Source organism: Epinephelus lanceolatus, chromosome 16 (assembly GCF_041903045.1).
Source record: "Epinephelus lanceolatus isolate andai-2023 chromosome 16, ASM4190304v1, whole genome shotgun sequence".
Lineage (NCBI taxonomy): Eukaryota > Metazoa > Chordata > Actinopteri > Perciformes > Serranidae > Epinephelus > Epinephelus lanceolatus.
Window position 1 is genome coordinate 9,324,851 of NC_135749.1, and position 21,471 is coordinate 9,346,321.

The 21,471-nt window shown below is 42.2% G+C and overlaps 1 protein-coding gene across 1 annotated transcript in view; it reads right to left on the minus strand.

The window, feature by feature from the left end:
• Window positions 1–1,161: 1,161 nt before the first annotated feature.
• The window catches only part of top2b (DNA topoisomerase II beta), a 29,293-nt gene continuing 8,983 nt past the window's right edge, over window positions 1,162–21,471 (minus strand). Inside the window, exons 5-36 of the mRNA XM_033637302.2 lie at window positions 20,318–20,463; window positions 20,121–20,218; window positions 19,199–19,411; window positions 17,457–17,630; window positions 17,252–17,353; window positions 17,004–17,141; window positions 16,754–16,892; window positions 15,721–15,878; window positions 14,371–14,496; window positions 14,173–14,283; window positions 13,977–14,082; window positions 13,758–13,867; window positions 13,142–13,234; window positions 12,364–12,478; window positions 12,078–12,199; window positions 11,750–11,898; window positions 11,352–11,583; window positions 10,751–10,885; window positions 10,394–10,594; window positions 10,050–10,245; window positions 9,875–9,966; window positions 9,417–9,569; window positions 9,050–9,133; window positions 7,325–7,519; window positions 7,110–7,242; window positions 6,543–6,701; window positions 4,961–5,183; window positions 4,574–4,656; window positions 2,421–2,516; window positions 2,079–2,210; window positions 1,899–1,984; window positions 1,162–1,634 (exon numbers count right to left, since the gene is read on the minus strand). Coding sequence (XP_033493193.2) covers window positions 1,470–1,634; window positions 1,899–1,984; window positions 2,079–2,210; window positions 2,421–2,516; window positions 4,574–4,656; window positions 4,961–5,183; window positions 6,543–6,701; window positions 7,110–7,242; window positions 7,325–7,519; window positions 9,050–9,133; window positions 9,417–9,569; window positions 9,875–9,966; window positions 10,050–10,245; window positions 10,394–10,594; window positions 10,751–10,885; window positions 11,352–11,583; window positions 11,750–11,898; window positions 12,078–12,199; window positions 12,364–12,478; window positions 13,142–13,234; window positions 13,758–13,867; window positions 13,977–14,082; window positions 14,173–14,283; window positions 14,371–14,496; window positions 15,721–15,878; window positions 16,754–16,892; window positions 17,004–17,141; window positions 17,252–17,353; window positions 17,457–17,630; window positions 19,199–19,411; window positions 20,121–20,218; window positions 20,318–20,463 — 4,465 coding nt within the window. The 3' untranslated portion in view covers window positions 1,162–1,469. The remainder of the gene's footprint in view (window positions 1,635–1,898; window positions 1,985–2,078; window positions 2,211–2,420; window positions 2,517–4,573; window positions 4,657–4,960; window positions 5,184–6,542; window positions 6,702–7,109; window positions 7,243–7,324; window positions 7,520–9,049; window positions 9,134–9,416; window positions 9,570–9,874; window positions 9,967–10,049; window positions 10,246–10,393; window positions 10,595–10,750; window positions 10,886–11,351; window positions 11,584–11,749; window positions 11,899–12,077; window positions 12,200–12,363; window positions 12,479–13,141; window positions 13,235–13,757; window positions 13,868–13,976; window positions 14,083–14,172; window positions 14,284–14,370; window positions 14,497–15,720; window positions 15,879–16,753; window positions 16,893–17,003; window positions 17,142–17,251; window positions 17,354–17,456; window positions 17,631–19,198; window positions 19,412–20,120; window positions 20,219–20,317; window positions 20,464–21,471) is intronic.

Sequence of the window (21,471 nt, forward strand, 5' to 3'; positions counted from 1 at the left end):
CGACATACTATACTATGATGTTTTTTCATGATTTTGAACAACATACTATACTATGATGTTTTTTCATGATTTTGGACGACATACTATACTATGACGTTTTTCATGATTTTGAACGACATACTATACTATGACTTTTTTCATGATTTTGAACGTCATACTATACTATGACTTTTTTCATGATTTTCGACGACATACTATACTGTGATGTTTTTTCATGATTTTGAACAACATACTATACTATGATGTTTTTTCATGATTTTGGACGACATACTATACTATGACTTTTTTCATGATTTTGAACGACATACTATACTATGACTTTTTTCATGATTTTCGACGACATACTGTACTGTGACTTTTTTTCATGATTTTGGACGACATACTATACTATGATGTTTTTTCATGATTTTGGACAACATGCTATACTATGACTTTTTTTCATGATTTGCGACGACATACTATACTATGATGTTTTTTCATGATTTTGAACGACATACTATGCTATGATGTTCTTTTCATGATTTTGGACTACATACTATAGTATGACGTTTTTTTCATGATATTGGACGACATACTATACTATGACTTTTTTCCAGGACTTTCGATGACGTACTATACCATGCCTTTTTTTCATGATCTTGAATGACATACTATACTATCATGTTTTTTCATGATTTTTGATGACATACTATGCTATGACTTTTTGTAATGGGTTTTGACGACACACCATACTGTGACTTCATTTCATGGTTTCATATGACATACTATACTATGACCTTTTTTCATGATTTCGGACAACATACTATACTGTGACTTTTTCCTTACATACTGTGGTATGACTATTTTTGAGAATAAGCAACAGCAGGAAACATTAGCTTTGAATTAGTAATAACACATCTCCAATAAGTAAACAGAGTCTAATGTGTGAACACAGGAGTGAAACCACACTCCAAACTACAGAGATTAGGGAGGACTTATCGGTCATTAGTCTAAACTAACATTAACCTCCTGACTGACACTGATGGAACTACATCACTTTAAATAAGTGATGATTTTGTGTGATAGCAGTTGTTACTGTGATGTTTTGTATGTGTGAAAATTATTTCACCTTTTATGTGTAATATTGTTGAGTCATGAAATAATCAGCCCAGCAGAGCCAAGGACATTTCATTGTTTATTTTCAACTTCATGTTCAAAAAGTTACATAGTATTTTAACAATTAAAATGTGCTAAAGCACAGCGTTCTAAACTTCTAAAAGCCGCTTCGGACAAATACGGAACATTTCAATGAGCATAAAAAAAGAAACCTGTATATGTATAATAAAAAGTGTAAAACACCTACACATTAAAAATCATTGAACATCACCATTAATGAAAATAAAATGAAAGAGGAAATGTACAAAAGTCTGTAGGAACACAGAAGGAAGAGGAACTTCCAAACAAGCAGAGTGTGGTTGAAGTGTGTTGCTTTAATCGAACATGTCATCATCGTCGTCTTCATCCCCATTGTCTGACTCGTCAAAGTACTTCACCTCTTTCTTGGCCCGGCCCGGCCGGTCACGGGACGGAGCACTCAGAGCACTCAGGCTGTTGCTGTCATCATCCTCGTCATCAGATGGGGGTTTCTGAGACTTCTGAACGGGAGGACAATAAAACACTTTATTACAGTAACCATTTAGGTTATTACTGCACTGAGTGTGTGGACTGTGTATATGTAGGAACTGTATGTATAAACCTTTTTGGTATCTTATAACTGCAGGTACCACATGTATCCAAGACAAATTTTCTTCGGGACAAAGTCTATTTTATCATATCATAAATAATAAACAATATTATTGTTCCCTTTTTTTGGTCTCAAACACCAACACTGCGTCTAATACACACAGGACGATACTCACTCTGCCGACAAGTTTTGCTGCTTTCTTCATTGGACTGTACTCGTCTTCAGAGCCGGAGGCCTTCCTCTTCCTCCCTCTGCCTTTACCTGCACAAAGTTTACCAGAACAGAAAGTGACCAAAATATTCACCATGAGCAATTATTGGTTTGTTTGTGAGAAAACATAGGATGCGTGCTGCACCTTTAAGAGCTGGTGCTGGCTTCTTGGACCCAGTGTCAGAGTCAGAGTCCCAGATGGATTTATCTGGCTTCTTTGCTTTTGGTGCTGGTGGCTTCTTAGGTTTGGGAGCTGCATCAGAGGGTTTCTTAGCTGCTGTAGATCACAGGACATCACAAGTTGTTAACACATGGGCACCATCATTTTGTCCATTGCAAAGTCCTTATTAAATGCATATTAAACTCCATTAAGTTCCATTTTAGGCATCGTTATTAGCTTTTAAAAATCATCCCCTCTCCCTTCTGTTACGCTGTCAGCTATGGTGCTGCATTAGAGCTCCATCTGTTGGACACAGTGAGTCATTACCTTTCTTTGCTGGCGACAGTTTGTCAAATGCAGAGCTGCTGGAGTAAGTGGAGAACACGGGGCCCCTGTCATCGTCACTGTCGGACTTGGACCCATCTACGAGACAAACACAGACCAACGCTCAGCTGCTGCACTTTCTGCACACATCACTCCTGCATGTTCACATTTCTGACTGAGTTGACCTTCTGTAGAGCATCATACGAATTTGCCTTCCTGCACCTTTTCTCTGTTATATTATGTCTAGAATGTACATACTTGGCTTGTCCTCAGCTTTTATGAAATTTGTTGAACTTGTCTGGATCCAGCAGAACTAGATCAGAAATGTTGGCAGTGTTCAGTTCAAAGAGAAAAGCAAATGCAAGTGTTGGCAGTTTACTTTTGGAGCCTTTATGGACAAAACAACCAGAGATGTGAACATGTGTTTTCAGCTGAGCTAGAAATTAAATATCTGAGAAATCAAGGTGCCTCATCACAGTGATGCAAAAGTCCTGTAAATCCAACACTGACATAAATCACTTCTGCTCATTGATCTTCAGTGTTGTCTACAACGGCCTGATAAAACTACAGATACTAAAAGAGAGAGCTTGGTAACCTTCATTAGAAAAGCAACAACTGTTGGATTAACTGACTGGCACTAAAAGGTCATTGATTTTATTGGTTGAAACTGCTAAAAGTCTCTTTTGTCTCTTGTTTTCTGTTTCCTATATGACAGTAAACTTAATAGTTTAGGGTTAAGAAGTGCTGGTCAGACAAAAGAAAAACTGTGGTTAATGTTTTTCACCGTTTTCTGGCATTTTACAGACAAACTATTAAGGTCCAAACAAACTGAAAGCATCTGATGCAGGCGTAAGTACACCTATTGTTTTAGATGGTCGAACATGCTCCGAAAACATTTTGAGGTGTGTCAAACTTTTTTGTACCTCTACTCCGCCCTTATTTTGATTTTGGAGCATCAAATGTGGACCCAGTGAAGCAGAGACGAGGGACGGAGAGACAGATGTGCAGCAAGATGCACATCAGTTTTGGGCAACAGCTGACATTAGCTCCATTTGCTTAGCTCAAATCTTTACGAACAATACAGCTGTATTTTTTGCAATCCTAAATTAAAAACACTGCCAGCAACTACTATAGATATTTACTGCTGCGTTGTCTCATGTCAGATTCTAAAATTAAAAACTTAAAACCTTAGTAATCATGTTTGCACAACAGACCCAACCTGTATCATCTATTTATGTTTAGAGCGTTTACTGACACCTGCTGGTCATAAAATGTAACAACGGCAAATCATTAACAGCATAGTTCAGCTGTGTTTCATGAGGCTGTCGTTCACCTGGAAATAAAAATATAAGATGAATTGTGATGGCTGGTCCTTCACAAAAAGCAACCTTTTCCCAAAACACAGCTGGTCCTGTGAAGCTGGCATTTTAAATCTGGAGGAGCATCAACTGGCGTGTGTGTCAAATGAGGCATGTTAATTATCGCTTTCAGTGTGTTTGGGCCTTGACTCATGTCACAAATCAACAACACTGAAAGTAGATGTTTGCTGCTGCCCTAAACTGTGTAGAAAAATCTGATGGTTGTCAAATTTTTATCATTGGAAACAAAAACACCAACACATCACCAAACCTTTCGATTGCAGTTCATTTTAAGCCCAGTTGAGACCAAAGATTTGTGATGAGACGGAGCCATTTTAAAATGTTGCAGCGGTGTGGACTGGCCCGTCTCAGTTCGACTCAAGCCGGCTGATGGTGTCGCCCGCGATTTAGACCGTATGGTACGTCACCTGTTTCATCAGCCAATCGCCTTGTGGCAGAGTCATCTAGTCAAGCCAGTTAAAACCTGTCAGCAGATGGTGTGTTTGCTTGCCGTGGCATTTTCTGGCAACAGCCCTCCGTCTGGATGTAAAAGAGACGGACACAGGCTCAATCGGCTGCTGACACGTATACGAGTCTCCCTCCTTGTGTTGTGTCGGATGACGGATACACGTGTCAGACGGTGGGTCTCTGCTGCTGGTTCTATGTAAAACAAAGCACTCTTACGGTTGTTACTTGTACCTGAAAACTCATCTTGTTGCGAACCTTTGGTGTGAACTGGGCTTTAGAAAGATACTGCAGATGCGTGTGACGACACACTGACACTGAGCTCTTACTCACCACTGTCATTGCTTTTTTCAGAGAAGGTCGACTTGGACGAGAAGATGCTGGTTGTCTCTGTCTTTTTAGCTACAGGCGCAGACCTTCAGAGAAGCAGAAAAAACTTATTCAGTATTTGTTTTCCATATATTTTGGGGCCTTTTGCCTTTATTGGATAATGAACAGTAGAGGAGGAAGATAGGAAATGAGTAGGGGAGTGATGGGACAGACTCGAACAAAGGTCCCATGTTAGATTTGAAGGTGTGAGACATTATGGACACATGATAAGCAGGTTAGACCCAGAGCAGATAAAGATCCCCCAGTGTCCCCTTTGAAACACACAACATTCCTACAATCTTTTTATTTCAACACGTTCAGATGAGCTCCTGACTGTTGTTTCAATCTTACGTGGTCTTTTGTTTGGGGGCAGGGTAGGAGTCTTCGTTATCGTCGTCATCCTCGTCATCGTTATGGTCATTGAAGCGCTCCTTGGTGTCAGAGGACGGGAAGTCGTCCTTAAACGACCTCACTGGAGAAGAAGGCACATAATCGTCACCGTTCTCCTCTTCGTCCGCCGCCTCCTCCTCGTCCTCCTCCTCCGAGAAGTCAAAGGTGTATTTTGGCTTGGAAGCTGAGAGACAAGAGCAGAGTGTGTCACATTATTACTGCTGTGGATCCTGGTGCCTTGTACAATAATTATTCGTGTTGCATCAGACTGAGCCCTCAGAGGCTTGAAGCCGACAGAGGCTAATCAAACTGACGAAACGTAGACCCAGTTCACAAGTTATTTTTGGCCGCGGGCTGCATGACGTGGATTTAAATAAAATGGTAGCAGTTACTCTGTAACCAGCTCCCTGATCCTGACGGTGGGTCATTACATAACAACATTGTACATAATCCTGAAATCTCACACTCCTTAAGACTTTACAAGTACATCAATATTAGGTAAAGGGAGCCCTAAGAAAAGGGCCATGCCAGTTTTACCCCGGCCAAATTTTAGTCTCTTTTTCCAGTGTTTTTTAGATCAATTCGCCACAGGCTAGGATGAAATGGCTGGTACCAAGGGGTTCCCTCTGTTGTCTAGTTTCACATGATACCAGAACAGTAATAAAGATTTAATTTATATATAAATTCATACTTCTGTGTTGAATTGACACTGTAGCTACAGTAGGCTCTGCGTTGACATGGAGCCTACACCGCAACCTACGCCATAGCCTGACGTGAACCTCCCCAGAAATGTAACTAGACGTCACAGCGACACAGACCTCCTGTCACACCTAAGTCTTGTGTGTGATTTATCCTTCAGGGATTTATACTTCGGGATTTATCTTGGCTTCATGTGAGCAGAGGAAATCTCCGCTCGTTGCTAGGCTAATTTATACAATGTAAAATGCCATAGGCTGGTGCTAATAACGTTAGCTTTTTATATTTGTTTGGAAAACGTGTTTAGTATTAGACAGTTGTTTTGTCGGCGAACCTTATGGGTTGTAATGGATCAAAATTATGTACCATTAAATATGTTAAATGTTGCTGTTGTTCCTGGTTTTATATGAGTAGAGGAAAAGTCCGCTAGCTGCTAGGCTAATTTATACAATGTAAAATGCCATAGGCTCATGCTAAAAACATTAGCATGTTGTATTTGTGGGGAAAATGTGTCCAGATAAAGACAAGTGTTGCGAGTTATAGTGAAGCTGATGTGTGTACTTGTGTTTGAAACTGTCTCTATTAAGCCATGTTTAATGTGTGTTTAATGTGTATTTTGAATCAACTAAACTTTACAGCACTTCACAGAAACCTCCACCACCAACTAGTGTTTTGGAGGTGTAACTGCAGAGTGACACGGACACACCACCACACATGTATAAAAGCTCACAACAGCGTAGGCAACGTGCGTAGGCTACCGCATACTACAGATACTGTAGCTGCCATAAATGGTGAGATGGTGATGCTAGAGATGACAGTGAATATTCAACTGAGGGCCCAACTCTACCTGATGCCCTCTGGGACTTGGTCTCTCTTGGGATGACAGGTTTACTGTTCTCCACGTCACTGTCTGACTTGGAATCATCCTCAGACCAGGGGTTTCTCTTCTTCACCTTCTTCGCAGGGGTACCTTTGGGTCCTGGAGGTTTCCTCACTCTGGGAGCTCCTGCAACACAGTAAACAAGATTACCAGACTGTTTGTTGATGGTCAGGATTCTCACTTATGACCGAGGAGCTGCTGGTTGTTAAATAATGGACTATAGTTTTCTCTCTGCACTGCAAAGCATCACAGAGGCCTGGGGTAATGGCTTCTTTCAAACCAGTCCAACACAGTGTATCGAGGAGAAAGAATGCTGTATCATCTCTGGATAGTGGTAGCTGACAAATGTGCTGATCAATCATTTATCTACTGATACAGCAATTTCATCATTTCTTACAACCCTCCTCCATATTCAGAGAGCTCCAAAAAGTTACACTATTACATTGGAAAAACAGTGATGCAGTTGCTGTTAAAAACTAAAAGAAATTACTTTTACATGTTTGATGAAATTGCAGTTTTCAGGTTAGTACTGACCAGGCTCTTTCTTTTCTCTCTTGACACGTGGAGCCTTTGGTTTGGCTACAGAGTTTTCTCCTGTTGCCGGTGCTCCCTCGCCGCCCAAACCATCTTCATCAAACTCCAACTTCACCGCTGGATCAATGTCGCTCTGGGAGAAAAACAAAACCTGTATCAATCCTGGATTCAACATTTCACTTGAGTATTTTTGGCATTACATCAGCAGTTATTACCTTCTTCTTTTTGGTCAGTTTCTTGGCTGCGTCAGATCTGATCGCCTGAGTCGGAGGCTCCACCCTGCGGCCAAATGGTGAGGGCATGGTCTCCTCCAGGTTCATCTTCTTCACTTTAGGTTTGCCCACTTTCCCCTTCACCAGTTTGATGGCCTTTCCTGAACTCTGCTCCTCTCGCTCCTGAGCCTCCACTTTCTGATAGACCAAACAAAGCATTTCTTAAATTACGTAACTTTTTACTTTAGATACAGGAAATCATCAAATAAATGGCAGCATTACAAAAATAGCAGAGTGGCCATCACAAACAAATAAAGGCCAAGTAAAAAGAGAGGCTATCAGTCAATAGTTTGTCAAGCGCAAGGAAACTGAGATCTGTGTGGGAACGAGACACTAAAAAGAGGGTGGATCACGGGGAGTACCACCAGTTGGTCCAGGAGCTTCGCCTCCATGATGGCTGTCACCAGGCATATGGGATGACTCGGGGGCAGTTTGACAACCTGCTGTCTATCATCGGGCCGTATAGCTCTGGGTATCCAGCAACCACTACCACCAGGTTCTCCTCTATTGTCTACCAACTGTAAACTTATTGTCATGACCACCACAGAAGGCCTGTCTCTTGAATCATCCGACTGGACAATGGGGGAAAGGCGGAGATGACATGACGCGTTTTCTGTCCTGAGTTCTTTCAGCTTGAGGCGTTCAGAGCGCTCCGGCAAAAAACCCCAGGAGCTTAACCACACAAATGCAAGGTGTGTCGCAACTCAAAAACAGCGAGCAAAAAGCTTCATTCTCATTAAAATCAATTACAAAAAGGCGCCTCCAGCTGCTAAAACACATCCTGTGTGATCAGGAATTCACTCTAATCTTGTTAGTATAACAGAGTCCCGTCTTTCTCCCCTGATCTCAGCTTCTTATAAACAAAAACACTGTTTTAATTCAGTAATTTATTCCAATAATTTCTACTTTTCTCTCCGTGCTGTCTGACACTCAGCACCTCCTGAACACATTCCAAGTTATGTCTTCTAGGAGCGGGAGAGATTATGTGCACTAAGTGTTGTGTTTCACTGACAGCAGCTTAAATGAGTAATTCAACATCTTGAGAAAAATCCTTATTTGCTTTCTGGTGAAAGTTTAATGAGGAGATTGAACCCAGTGTCGTGTCTGTCTGTTAAATATGAAGCTACAACCTGCAGCCAGACAGCTTAGCTCTCCTGGTTCTGTCCAACATGTATTTATCTGAGGCATTTTTATACTTTTTGTATGGATTAAACAAGCCAGATATGACGTGTTAATTTAAGAGCTTTAGAGGTTCTGGTAGGTGGATTTTGTTTCCTCTGGACAGAGCCAGGCTCATTCTTTATTTCCCTACTTCCTGTCCATTTGTGAAGCTACACTAACCGCCTGTAGGTTGTAGTTTCACATTTAACAAATAATAAGAGCGCTCACGAGGGTGGTGTTGATATAGAAGGCAAATAAGCGTATTTCTAAAAATATCATGCTCTTCCTCGAAAGATACATTGAGAAAAATCGAAATGAAAACAGCAAAGTAGAAGCGACTGCAAACAATACTGTGTTAGAGTAGAGAACGGCAAAATTTACATTATACTAAATTTCAATTTACTTTATACATCCGACCAAAAATCAGTTATCATCCACTTCACATCAACTTCAACTAGACTCACAGCTGAACGAGTGTTGCGTGCTGAGACAAAAAGCAAAACTTACATCCAGCTCCTCGATGAACACCGACAAGTCCTCCTTCCACAGATCCTCTGAAGATTTCCTCTGGAGATCGTTCAGCTCTGATCTCTATAAGTTAGCACAAATTTACTTTGTTAACCTCATTACAGAAAAACATCCTAACTGCTTGTCCTAGCTCAAGTTTTAAAGAAAATCCCCAAGTTGAGACAGTTCTGTTAATTCCTGTCCTGAAATAAGAGAGATTTTTTTCCTAATGCAGTTGGGAAACATGTTTTTGTATTTCAGACTTAGGAAGTTTCTGTAATAAAACCCCTGGATCACAATCAACCACAGAGTCATGATGAAAGTCTAGTGAGATGAAAATAACCACGTGAACAGTGATTAATAATACCTTGTGGTCCCTCTGTTTGAGAAGCTCGTCCACCTTCTCTTTAGTCAGGCACCACAGGGGCATGTTGAGAATGTAGTTGAAGTTCGGCCCAGACGTGGAGCCGGAGTCCACAGAGCTGTCGCTATCGTTTGCGTCGTAATCTTCCTCCTGGGCCTGTGGGACAAAAACAAGAACCATCTTATCAAACAACAGAACCCAAATCATGCTGCTTCCTCCACCTGCTGTCATGATTAATGTGTGTTTAGGGACGTGAAATAATGTACAGTCCTAGGAAGTGATGCAAGGGCAGCTCCCTCTTGTGTTTGTTCACAGTTATAGCAACGACTGCTAAAAACCTACAACTAAGTTATTTTACTGCAGTGTGTAATCATTTATATTGTTCATTCATGTATTTTACTTTAGGTCATGTTACTGAATTTGTACTTGTAGATGTATCGTTAAAGCCGCTGTAACAGTACCTTTTCCTGAGCCTTAGCCCAGGCAGCCACTGGATCCGACTCGAAGCCTTTCTGGACGAGCATGCGGATCAGTTCACGCTTGGTTTTGTTCTCTGATAGGATGAAAAATGTAGGTAAGAACATATTCGACCTCTCACTGCTACATAAGATCTGATCTGACTTTCAGCATTCCTACCGATGGAAATTTTTCCTTCGATCTTCTCCAGTACAAAGCGGGCCTGGTTGGACAGTTTGGCGGCTTCAGCTCCCAGGCTGCCCAGTAACCAGTCCTTCCTCAGTTTGTAGTAATGCAGGCGGAGCTCAAAGAACTCCCTGAGGATGTCTTGAACTGAATCGTACCGCTTCAGACAGCCCATGTGGTCAAACAGCACCTGGGGATGAAGTGGTTTCAAAATCAGTTTGTGACACAACATGGACAATAGAGCAAATACACAAACCAGGGAGGCCAAGCCATCTGTATGGGTAAACACCTTCCATTATTTATATTTCATTTAAGGTCAAACTGAAATCACAGTTTACCATGGAGTTGCAGGTAAGGCTGGACTGCAGCTTGAAGACTTTGTGAAGGCCAGCTGTTTCAGCTTGGGCAAGTTTCTCCTCAGACATGCGCACCACAAACTTGACGGTGGTATCTGTGTGGTATTCCTTATAGTCGCTAATGAGAGCTGGTGTTTTGTCAGTGCCCTGCAGCATGGGCTCCAGCACAGACTCCTTATACGCCTGCACAACACAGGAAATAAACAGTTAACATCTCATTGTTATCCTATTACTATCATGACATATTCAAGCTCTATATATGGAGGTCAGTTAGCTTCCATCTTAAATGGAAAAAAAATCCAGTATAAGACATCCTTGAGAAAAGAAGCAGAGTTGTACCTGAGTCCATGTCCGAACAGGAAGCTCTGTGATCTCAATGGTGTTTCTGTCAATGACCGACACCTCTCCACTGACAAGGTACTGGTTCTGACCGAGCTCATGAATCACCCCTTTGAAGTTTTTGTAGCTGGGAAGCTGTTTGGGGACAGACATTGCACAGAGAGACACTGAGAGAATGGTCTCATTTTCCATCTTTCTCCTGCCTGCGTCCAAACTACAAGCAACATGCTATGAAGATCCATGAGGAATCTGGGAAGTAGAGCTGATCTGTGAACTGCCGATATGCTTATCAGCCAAGAAAATCTGGTCAGGGCTACATTCACACTCCAAATTCTTTATAACTTTTCTTTGAAGGAGCACAGAAGTGAAATATTCAGATTTATTGTATCAGTTTTACAGCCCAAGAAAAGGTTTCCTCGTCTTGTTATGTCACTTAAACTATCTCCTAATTGGCACTCAAGGTTTCTATCAATCCAGTAACACAGCTAAAACATTCCTGACAAACATGCCATTACATTAACACACAGAAATCATGTACACAACCAGAGAAAATGATGATAAAAGCCACCGCAGTTTGATGTGTAAGACTCAGACTGTTTACCATTGGCAGGGGGTCCTGGTGGTTGAGCATGCGGTTGATGTTGTTGACGATCTCTCGGGGGTCGTAGTTGGGGATCTTACACGCCCAGCCTGTTCCGATGCCCTCAGCGCCGTTCACTAGCACCATTGGAATGATGGGGATGTACCACTCAGGCTCCACCTTCTGGTTGTCATCGTACAGGAACTTGAGCAGGTTGGAATCCCCTGCTGGGAACAACAGCTTCGCAAGCGGACTGTGGGAAGCGAGACCACCGTTAAGAGTTTATATAAAAGGTTCCAGACAAAAAAAAACATACAGTAAAAAAAAAAGGCATCAAGAAGAAGTCAAATTTAAAGATGAATACTGGTATCATCATCTAGCATAAAGAAATCCAACTGCTGCGTTCATTGTTGCTTTACCTGAGCATGGTGAAGATGTAACGAGGGCTGGCAGCATCTTTGCCTCCATTGATGCGAGTACCAAACTGACCCAACGGCTGCAGGATGTTCACGTTGTTACTGCCCACAAAGTTCTGGGCCAAGTTCACGATGGTCATCATGAGAGCTTGCTAAAGGGACAAATGGGAAATTAGTGATCAGTAATAGTGAATAGAAATGAGAATCTCTACAATAAGATCTCTAGACATGAGCTCTACTCATCTACTCACTCACTACTCATCTTCCCCACTGTTATAATGACTCTCAATACACTGTGTCACATGTCTGGAAAACACTGAGTTGACTGTACCTCTCCATGATGGTAGGCAGACATCTCTGCCACTGAGCCGGCCAGCTGTGCCACCTTCACTTCCCTCTTGTCGTTTCTCTTCAAGCAGGTGAACAGAACCTTCCTCTGGCCGGGCTTTAATCCTGGAAACAACACACACATGCCATCATTAATACATCACCATTCTTCCAAAGAAAGAACATATGGTAATGGTTTTAAATATAGGAATGACTTTTTATGTTGGAAATACTCTGACAGAAAAGCAGCACAGCAAACACTTCACAGAAATGAGGGTGAATATACAAACCATCAACCAGGGATGGAATGGATCTCTCATTGTCAGAGTTGGAGAACAGAATCAGCTCTTTGTTGATGAAGTCGTTGTAGGAGAGGTGCCTGGCCTGATTTCCATACAGGTATTGCTGAGAGAACAGGATTAAAATAACAGTTAATGCACAAACTTTAATCAGTGGTTTCATCAGAGTGGTTTGAGATTAGTTTGAGTACGAAAATAGGCCTTCTGAAAGTTTTACCATCAATTCAAACTGGCCCCGTTTATACATGGTATTAACATGCGTCTTGGGTGATCCAATCACAAGCGGATTCTGTCATTTTGTCATATAGGAGACATATTAAATTCTCCTGACAGTGATATCTTAAGCTGTAAAGACACAACCGCTATAGTGATTAGCGAGCAGCTAGCCAGGGTGGGCACAGGGCCCTTTGACATAACAGCTTAAGTGATGTAGGCAGTATAGAAAATCTGAGCACAAATGGTCAGCCAGAGATGCATGATAGACACAGGTATTGACGGTCATGTGACTCGACTGTCCACTTGTGCTCGGATCACCAAAAGCATGTTATTACCAGGTGTAAACAGACTTACAGATATCTGGGAAAAAAACATAAATGATCTGAATACATCCAGTCACAGAGTTGGTTGAGTTTGGTCCAAAGAATTCCCACAGTGGAAGCAACACACACACACACACACACACACACACACACACACACACACACACACACACACATCTTGACTTCCATTCCCCCCCATCACTGCCTGACACGACTCCAAAGGCACAAACCTCTGGCAGGCCGTGCATCCTCCTCTGGCGTCTGTCCTCCATGAAATTTGTCAGCCACTCCTTCCTGTCGTCGGTCTTCTTCTTACTGAAGGCCTAGAGTAGAAAACAGCAGGTCAGCCTCCATTTAGCACATGTTTAAAGGTTTTTTGGGTGTGGACCATGTTGTGTTTAAAGCACAGAGCACTTGCTGATACAAACAACAATGTTTGACATGTTTAGAGTGTATTTTATTAGAGCATAGTTCCCGTGCTCACGTGTTTTGACAATATTTATAATTGGAGAACCTTTTCTGTTAAATCAAACGCGATCATTTTTGTTGAAAAGGTAAAGTATCTAGTGCCTAATCAAGACCCCTTAATTGCATCGAATCAAAATCATATCGTGGCAGACTTTGTAATATCGGTATATATCAAATCGCTGTCTAAATAATCCATATAATATTGTATCTTGATGAAACCAGTGATTTACAACCCCACTAATACTGTCAGAGAGGAGCTGAATCAGTTCTTCTCAATATTGGCTTTTACTGTACTTAATGGTGGGTGTTTTTGCATTATATTGGAAGGTATTTTTCACAATTCGACTCCCATAGAAAAGCATACAGTATTAAACTCACCAGAGTAATGGCAGCGTCATCCTCCGCACCGCTGTACCTGAATGTGATGCGATGCTTCTCCATGTCAGCAAAGTATTCCTTTGCCTCTTTGCTTGTACTTGTACCCAAACCTGGAACACAAATAAAACATTTTATTATCTTTTTAGAAATTTAGAATTTCTAAAAATGTTCAGTTGCAAAATTGATATTGTTATATTCAAATACTCAAAAGCATCAAACCTTTGTAGTACTTTATATGCCAGGTTTTATAATTCTCCGTCTGTTTCTTCCACTCATCAAACTCGGGAATGCTGTAGAAGGCCAGCTCCTGCTTGTTCTTGGTCGCCTGCGGACAACACGCATCTTAGTACTGCTTGTTATCAGGTGCACTGAGATGTTACTGTACAGTATGTTTGAGTTTGTGTCTCTCTCTTACTTTGACAATGGGTGTGATAAACTCTTCCAGGAATGTGTGTTTCAGTAGGGACGGCCAGTTGTGGTGGAAGAAGTTGATAAGCAGACCTTTGATGTGGGAGCCATCTTGATCCTGGGACAAGACAAGAAATGTTAGAACTACTAGTTCAGTGACTATAAATTATACTAAAGCTGTGTGAGTCTCCATGATGCAGATCACCTGATCAGTCATGATCATGATCCGGCCGTAGCGCAGGGTCCTCAGTGACTCTGCGTCGTCGTAGCTCTTCTTGTACTGGAGGCCAACGATTTTGATGATGTTGTTAATCTCAGCATTTTCCATGATCTGTTGGCAGAAAGAAAAGGTAGCATCACATGCAAGATACTGATGGAGTTACACTGAGCTATAACTTTATACCAGTTTTGATCAACTCATTAAAACTGATTGTTCCCACTGCTTTCAGAGCACTGATTTGACAAAACCAGAAAAATATTGACTCATTGAACTGTTGGCAGATGCCTCCAGCACAGGAACTGGCACAGACTAGGGGCCTTTCCCCTGCTCATCATGGACTATATTGCTGTCATTGTTCATTTTAGTCAAACCATACAGTTTGAAAACGAGGCGCAGCTCCAACTAAAAATTTTTGATGAGTCAGAACACCAAACCTGTGCTCATAGGACAGTAAATATTTGGCAGGAGCCAGAGCAATAGGATGCCCATGTTGGCTTTGTGAGTGCCACTGGATGGTATCAAACAGTATACTGATATTAAGGCTCTAAAGAAGAGCAGAGAAAGGATTGCCCTTCACAACACCTTCAGCTCATCTTCAAAGACTTTCTATCTTTCTTGCTTTCCTTTCCTGCGCTGTGTTGTGTCAGGTCCTGTTCTTCAACCATTCAGTCCTTATAGAAAGTCTCCAAGATGAAAATTCTGCTTTGTTCTCTGCACCCTCAAACTTCCAATAAATATTTAACTATGTTTTGGTCGACTGAGTCATGGAAGGTGTGCAAGTTCATCACAGCTTTCATGACACCATTCCTGAATTTATTTATCAGTGCAAGTTGGGGTGTTAGGGCCCTGAAAAATGGGAACATGAGGGATCTGTGCCAGTATTGTGATGTGGGCCTGGTCCTTAAGAAATTCCTTATCACCCTTCCCCAACACACAACCGCTGAGGCCTAACTATCTCTAAATACCATTACAGATCCCTAATATGTTTAACAGTTTGGATGGACTGGTGAGCTTTACCTCGTAACTGCTCCTCTTCACTACTGCACTTTGTCAGTGTTTAACATGAGCTGTCGTGGTGTTTGACACCATTTCTCTTACACAAAATGATTTGAGTGACGTTCCTCCAGTGTGAACACAAACTGTTTGCTTTGTGTGGAACTCTATAAGCTGCCTCTTGCCTCCATCAAAGCTGACATAATATTGTAGTCTCAACAGTCAGAATCAAAGCCCACTCACCCTGGCAGCTGTCTGTAAGCTAAATGTTACTACAAAGTCTTGAGACAGCGTTTCTTTTATTCATACATTCCCTACTTTCACAAATATCCAGTCTCATACCTGCTTGTGTGTTGCCTCTCGCACATTTAGGATCTTTCCTCTCAGGGGGAACACTCCATAGCGATCACGCCCGATGACTCCCAGTCCAGAGACAGCCAGAGACTTGGCTGAGTCTCCCTCAGTGAGAATGAGTGTGCATTCAGAGGAGTGTTTGCCACCTGGGACATGGATGTGGAAAAGATTAATAATTACAGTGTGTCACTGTATAGTTTTCTTGATGCTGTTCAAACAATGGCAGAGTCTCACACAACAGGCCTTTTTTCACAGCAGACCTGTTGAATTATTATCGTGGGGAAGGCACAGGTGTTATAAATTTAATTAACAGGGATGTCCTGAGGCGATCCTAAGGATAGGTATTGAGGTTGACCTGGGTATATTTCAATGCAGATCAAAACCCGATCCTTTCTTTTTGCTGTGCGGTGTTTTTTCCACCTCAGCCTGCTGGTGCTGAAAGGCTGCTCTCTTTCACAACAGCATTTCACAGCATGTGTGAGTAAAAAATTGAGTGTGCGAATGTGAAAAATTGCATGGGCTATGACGATATGGATTTTTTCTAAAACACAGTTAAAAAAAAAAAAAAAAAAAAAGCGAAATGTCACTTCACTTATATTTGCTGCCTTAAGTCCAACACAGTTCAGAGTTTGCTCGCTCACAAAGCAGCAGATCCAGTCTCTGGCTTTGCATTCTGTGGCACGGCAGCCTTCAGTGTTGATAGGCTATTACGCATGGCGTGTAACCAATGAGATAGTGTTGTGGGTGGGATACTGAGCGAGGCAACAGAGTGATGACTACAGACTGCTGAGATGCAGTTATCATCACAGCCGTAATAACAATAATGTGCAAGTAATGCACTCCTGAAGTGAAACGTCTTTAGAGCAACACTTTATAACCTGTTTAACGCTCTGTAAATGTCTCTCTCTGCTCCTCATCAACATTTATGAGTCTGATAAAACGAACACAGCTCTGCCATCAGTGGTGGACATTCAAGGTATTCTTCTCCACATAATAATAAATAATCAAACTGTTAACACACCAGCATCGTTGGCGTCGTCTAGCTTGGGGATGCCTTTGATCTTGCTGTGCTTCACAGATGAGCACTTCTTATTCAGCTGTGTCTGAGCTTTGAACTTCACCCAGTTGAGAATACTCTCAACGATCCCACAGTTGGTTGCCTGCAGGGGACAAGGAGACAAAATCCTTTCATGACTGGTGTCCAATTATTTACTATGAAGAATCGAAAACAGAGTGAAACTGAGATGAAAGCAAAAGAGAATTGTCCTTACAGCCCTGATAAACTTCTCTGACAGAAGGCACTTGGACCCAAAGCTCTTCGTCTGGAGTGTCATATTCTCCTTGGTCTGGGAGTCAAAGGTGGGGTTCTCGATCAGCGCGTTCACAAACACCCAGATGTGGTTCTTCACCTGAAGCACAAATAAGAGCACGGTCAATCACTTTTTAAAACACGTCTGCAGTGAAACCACTGCAGTCGCCTTGAGTTAGACGTGCTGCATAAAGTCATTCATAACCCTACCTGGAAGGGTTTGACTGACACTCCCGCCTTGTTCTTCTTCTTCACCACTTCAATAAGTTTGCTCACTATCTGGTCCACCACATAGTCAATGTGTCTGCCACCCTGAAAAATACGAACCCTCAGTGTTAGACACACATTTTTCCTCTTTGTCTCCATGTTTAGCTCTACCACTTCTATCACTTCTTCCCTGCTGATATTCAGATACCTTGGTCGTGGCGATGCTGTTGACGAAGCCGATTTGTTGGAACCCCTTCTCACTCAGGGTGAGGCAAACCTCCCAACGATCATTCACAGTCTCATTCACCACCTTTAGAGCCACGCCCGTCTCGTCCAGTTTGTCCCTCACATACAGATCCACATAGCTGCGGAACCCAGTAATCTTTAATGACAGAAAAGACAGATAAGTTAGGTTCAGCAGGTAATATTCAAGTGTGAAACACCATTTAAAAATATTACAACTGCTGCCATGCCCTCTCTTTCTAAAGGCCCGTTTCCACTGAAGAAGTTCCTGGTACTATTTGGGGGGCAGGATCTACTACAGGAACGTCCTCTCGCTCGGCCCTCTCAACCGCTGTGTCTCCACTGAGAGAGCGGAGTAGGAGGAGGGTTCCTGTAAAGTTATACCTCTGTATATGACGTAATTGTTGCGCAACCATTTTGACCGGGGCGGCGTTAGTCTGGGGCCGTTTAGTGGCTATTTTGGTAAGGATCCGGAACCAGGGCGAAAGAGACAGGATCCGGAATTCGATGGATGCGCCTTTCCGTCAAAATAAAAGTACCAAGCTAATAAAAATGCGGTGAAACTTTTTAATTTAAAGAATATAATTTACAAGAAAAGCCCCACGCTATTAAGTTATCGATTTTCCTACACCCCTCATCACCCCAAATCGATGGTGCGCCAGAATTTAAAGTTTTACTTTGGTGAACACTTTTACTTTGGTGAATTTGGTGAATTCCGGATCCGCTCTCTAGACCGGAACCAGAATCCAGACAAAATTCAGAGTGAATAGAAACCAGGCTCTTCTCCGTACGTGAAGTGACTGGTGACGCGAGGCTAGGGCTACGTAGGGGTGTAGGGACGCCATTAGCCGTTAGTGGTGTCTGTAATAACTCTGGTCACGCTCCGTGAAAAAAATATTTTTTCCAGCGGATGTCTTAGTTACAACATGATTGAGCTAACTGGAGTAGTTTCATGTCATATCCGACAATGGGAGGCGTTTAACAGATGACGTCCTGATGTTAGCTTTGCTGCCGCTGTTAGCTGATGCTTTCTAGACATCGTGATTTCCCAAAACTGAATAAATACCACACATAGCAACACAAAACTGCTTTGGTAGCTCAATCATGTTATAACTAAGATATCCGCTGGAAAAAATATTTTTTCACAGACCGTTTATTGAATTATTACAGACACCGCTAACAGCTAACGGTTAGCCCAGTTAATCTACGATAACCATGTTATTAATTAAAAAACGTCACATCCCTCCTTGAGTATATCCAATCAGCACCAAGTAATCCCCAAGCCCCAGCCAGGAGTCTTTCGGGGCCGTTCTGTGTACCTACTCCGAGGCAGGGACTTGTTTAGCCCCTGTAAAAGATCCGGAACTCTGTCCTTCGGGGGTGGTTCCTGCGGTGGAGACACGCACCAACGGCCCCGGCCCCATAAAATTACCCCAAAGTTCCTGCGGTGGAAACAGGCCTAAATCCTCCCTCCCATCCAATATTGCTGTTGTTAGCAATGTCAGCGCTGTTAGCATAGTAGCCGCCATTATTTTGACACAGCCACCTCTATGTTTGTTTGTGACGTCTGAGGTGAGAGCTGTGTGCAGGCAATCCCGGCGCAGACCATGTATGTTGTATGTAGCAACTTTAACCCCACATCAGCTCACCCTCAACACAAATCTTATCGGCTCGTACAGTGCAACAAAGTAAAAAGTGGAGACTTACAGGCAGTTTTTTCCCGTTCAGCATGACTTTAACGCCCCTGCAGGAGCCGGCTACATCGTATGCTCTGCGGGTAAGAAGTGCTACAATATCCTTGTCCAGTTTCTCCATCTTGAACTTGGACAAGTCTGGCTGGAACGTCACGCAGGTGAAATCGTCCCCGTCAAAGAACTTGATCTTGGGATCCGAAGTCTTGCCCATGTTGTTCTGCCACGTCTGCGGACAGTAAAAAACACGGTAACATACACACACACCTGCCATTGCCTAAAACATCGTCATATCCACCTCTAGATTATTTCATTGCTCAAAATGCAATAAAGCATTAGACCATCAAAACCATCCTTAGTGTATCAAGTGCATTTAGTACATCTCCCCGACAACCATGATATAAAACACCCGGTGATTTTACAATTGTGCCTTCACATCATAAAGTAGTAATATTCACAACCTTACCTCAGATATGACCACATGACCACAAACCCTATAAAACAGTAATTACTTAATTCAAAGATCATGTGGCACTGGGGAAGATTAGATTTTTAAATTTCCTACTATCAGATACAGTCATTACCATCTGTTAACAAACAAGACCGTCACCTTGTGGTGACTATAATTAAAGTGTCAGCAGAGCAGAACACAACAATGTGCAACTCACAGGAAATCTGCTGCATTTACTGCACTGTTCTTATTGCAAAAATAAGGCTAACATTTTGTAGAGGGAGGGAAATGATGAAAATAAAAACACATTAATCACAGCCAAAGTTTATTTTTTAGTATAGTGAAAAAGATAACCTTTGACCACAGAAGCAAACATCCTCTTAATGACAAGTAACTGGATTTGTAGTTTTAATTTAAATCAATGCTGACCATGACTGTTTGCTTATTTGTTTGACTGTGTCGTATTCAACATAAGAGACATCCTAACCTGTTTGAAACTGTGTCTGTATTCCTTGCAGGCAGTTTCCACTGTGAACTTGGTACTGAAGATGTTGCAGAGTTTAGCACCGTACCCGTTCCTCCCACCTGGAGCCAAACAAACAGTTAGTTCTGTGTTATCAGTATCAAGCTTCCTGAACCAACTTCAATAACCACTGATAAAGATGTGAAGTTGTCTCCTCTCACCTGTGACCTTTTTCTCGTCATCGTCATAGTTGCTGGAGGTGAGCAGGTGGCCAAAAATGAGAGCTGGGACGTACATCTTCTCATCCTTGTGCTCCACCACTGGTATTCCTTTACCATTGTTCCAGATAGTAATGGTGTTGGACTCACTGGTGGAGGCAGAATAAAGGACGGGGATGAGTAATGGAGGCATGTGAACAAAACCAGGCACAGGCAATCTGAAATGTATTCATTTGTAGGGCCAGGTACTGAACCTCAAAACTTTTTAGGTACGGACCAAAGCGTGTCTTGCTCACCACTGAGATCTGAGTTTTTTAATCTCTGCGTTGTCTCTGCTGCATCTGCTGAGGTTACACTAAGTCCAGCTCTAAACTGCTGTCAATACTGATATCAGTGAAAGTAGGAGATTGATCAAGACTCAAGTCACTGTTACTGCTTTCAATGTCTGCTGGTGAAACACACACTTCAGGTCACACTAATGAAACAGAAGCCATTTTGTGCCACGTTTAAAGTTTCTCGCTTTAACTTATCATTACAAAATAAATGTTGATTGCACAATGTAATGGCTATAAAAAGAGGACACCATCTACATTTAGATTGGTCCCCTGTGATCCTTGTTTTCACGATGCAATACTGTCTCATACTGGGTACGATCTCCTGGGAAATTATGGGCTTGAGTAACAGCACAAAGGAAGTGCGTTCATCTGTGCACGACCAAAACAAGAACAGGAAAACACTTTTGTTTATTTTGCAGTGGCAAATGGTAGCTATTCCCAGTTTCCAAAGAGTATCTGTAGACCCTTTTACAGTGCCTGTTCAAGTAGGGAATGCTGAGCTGTTATATTGCCTCACTGGTACGTTCAGGAATCGGGGGACTGAGTTGTTGCGCCATCAAGCTGGCAGCGGAGGTAGCAACAACTGTAAACTGGAGTCTGTGCAAAAGGTGTGAGGCGACAAGACGGGACAAGTATGATGTTTTGACAACATGTTTTGTGTTGAACCCCCACTGAGAGATTTAACATGCAGCTGGAAGCAGTTAGCAGCTAACTCAAAAGAGGAACTGAAAATGTCCACAAATCGGGGAGACACTGAGGTCTATGAACTCCTTACCCTCTAAGCAGGGGACAAGATCAACTGCTATAAAACAGGGAACGGTA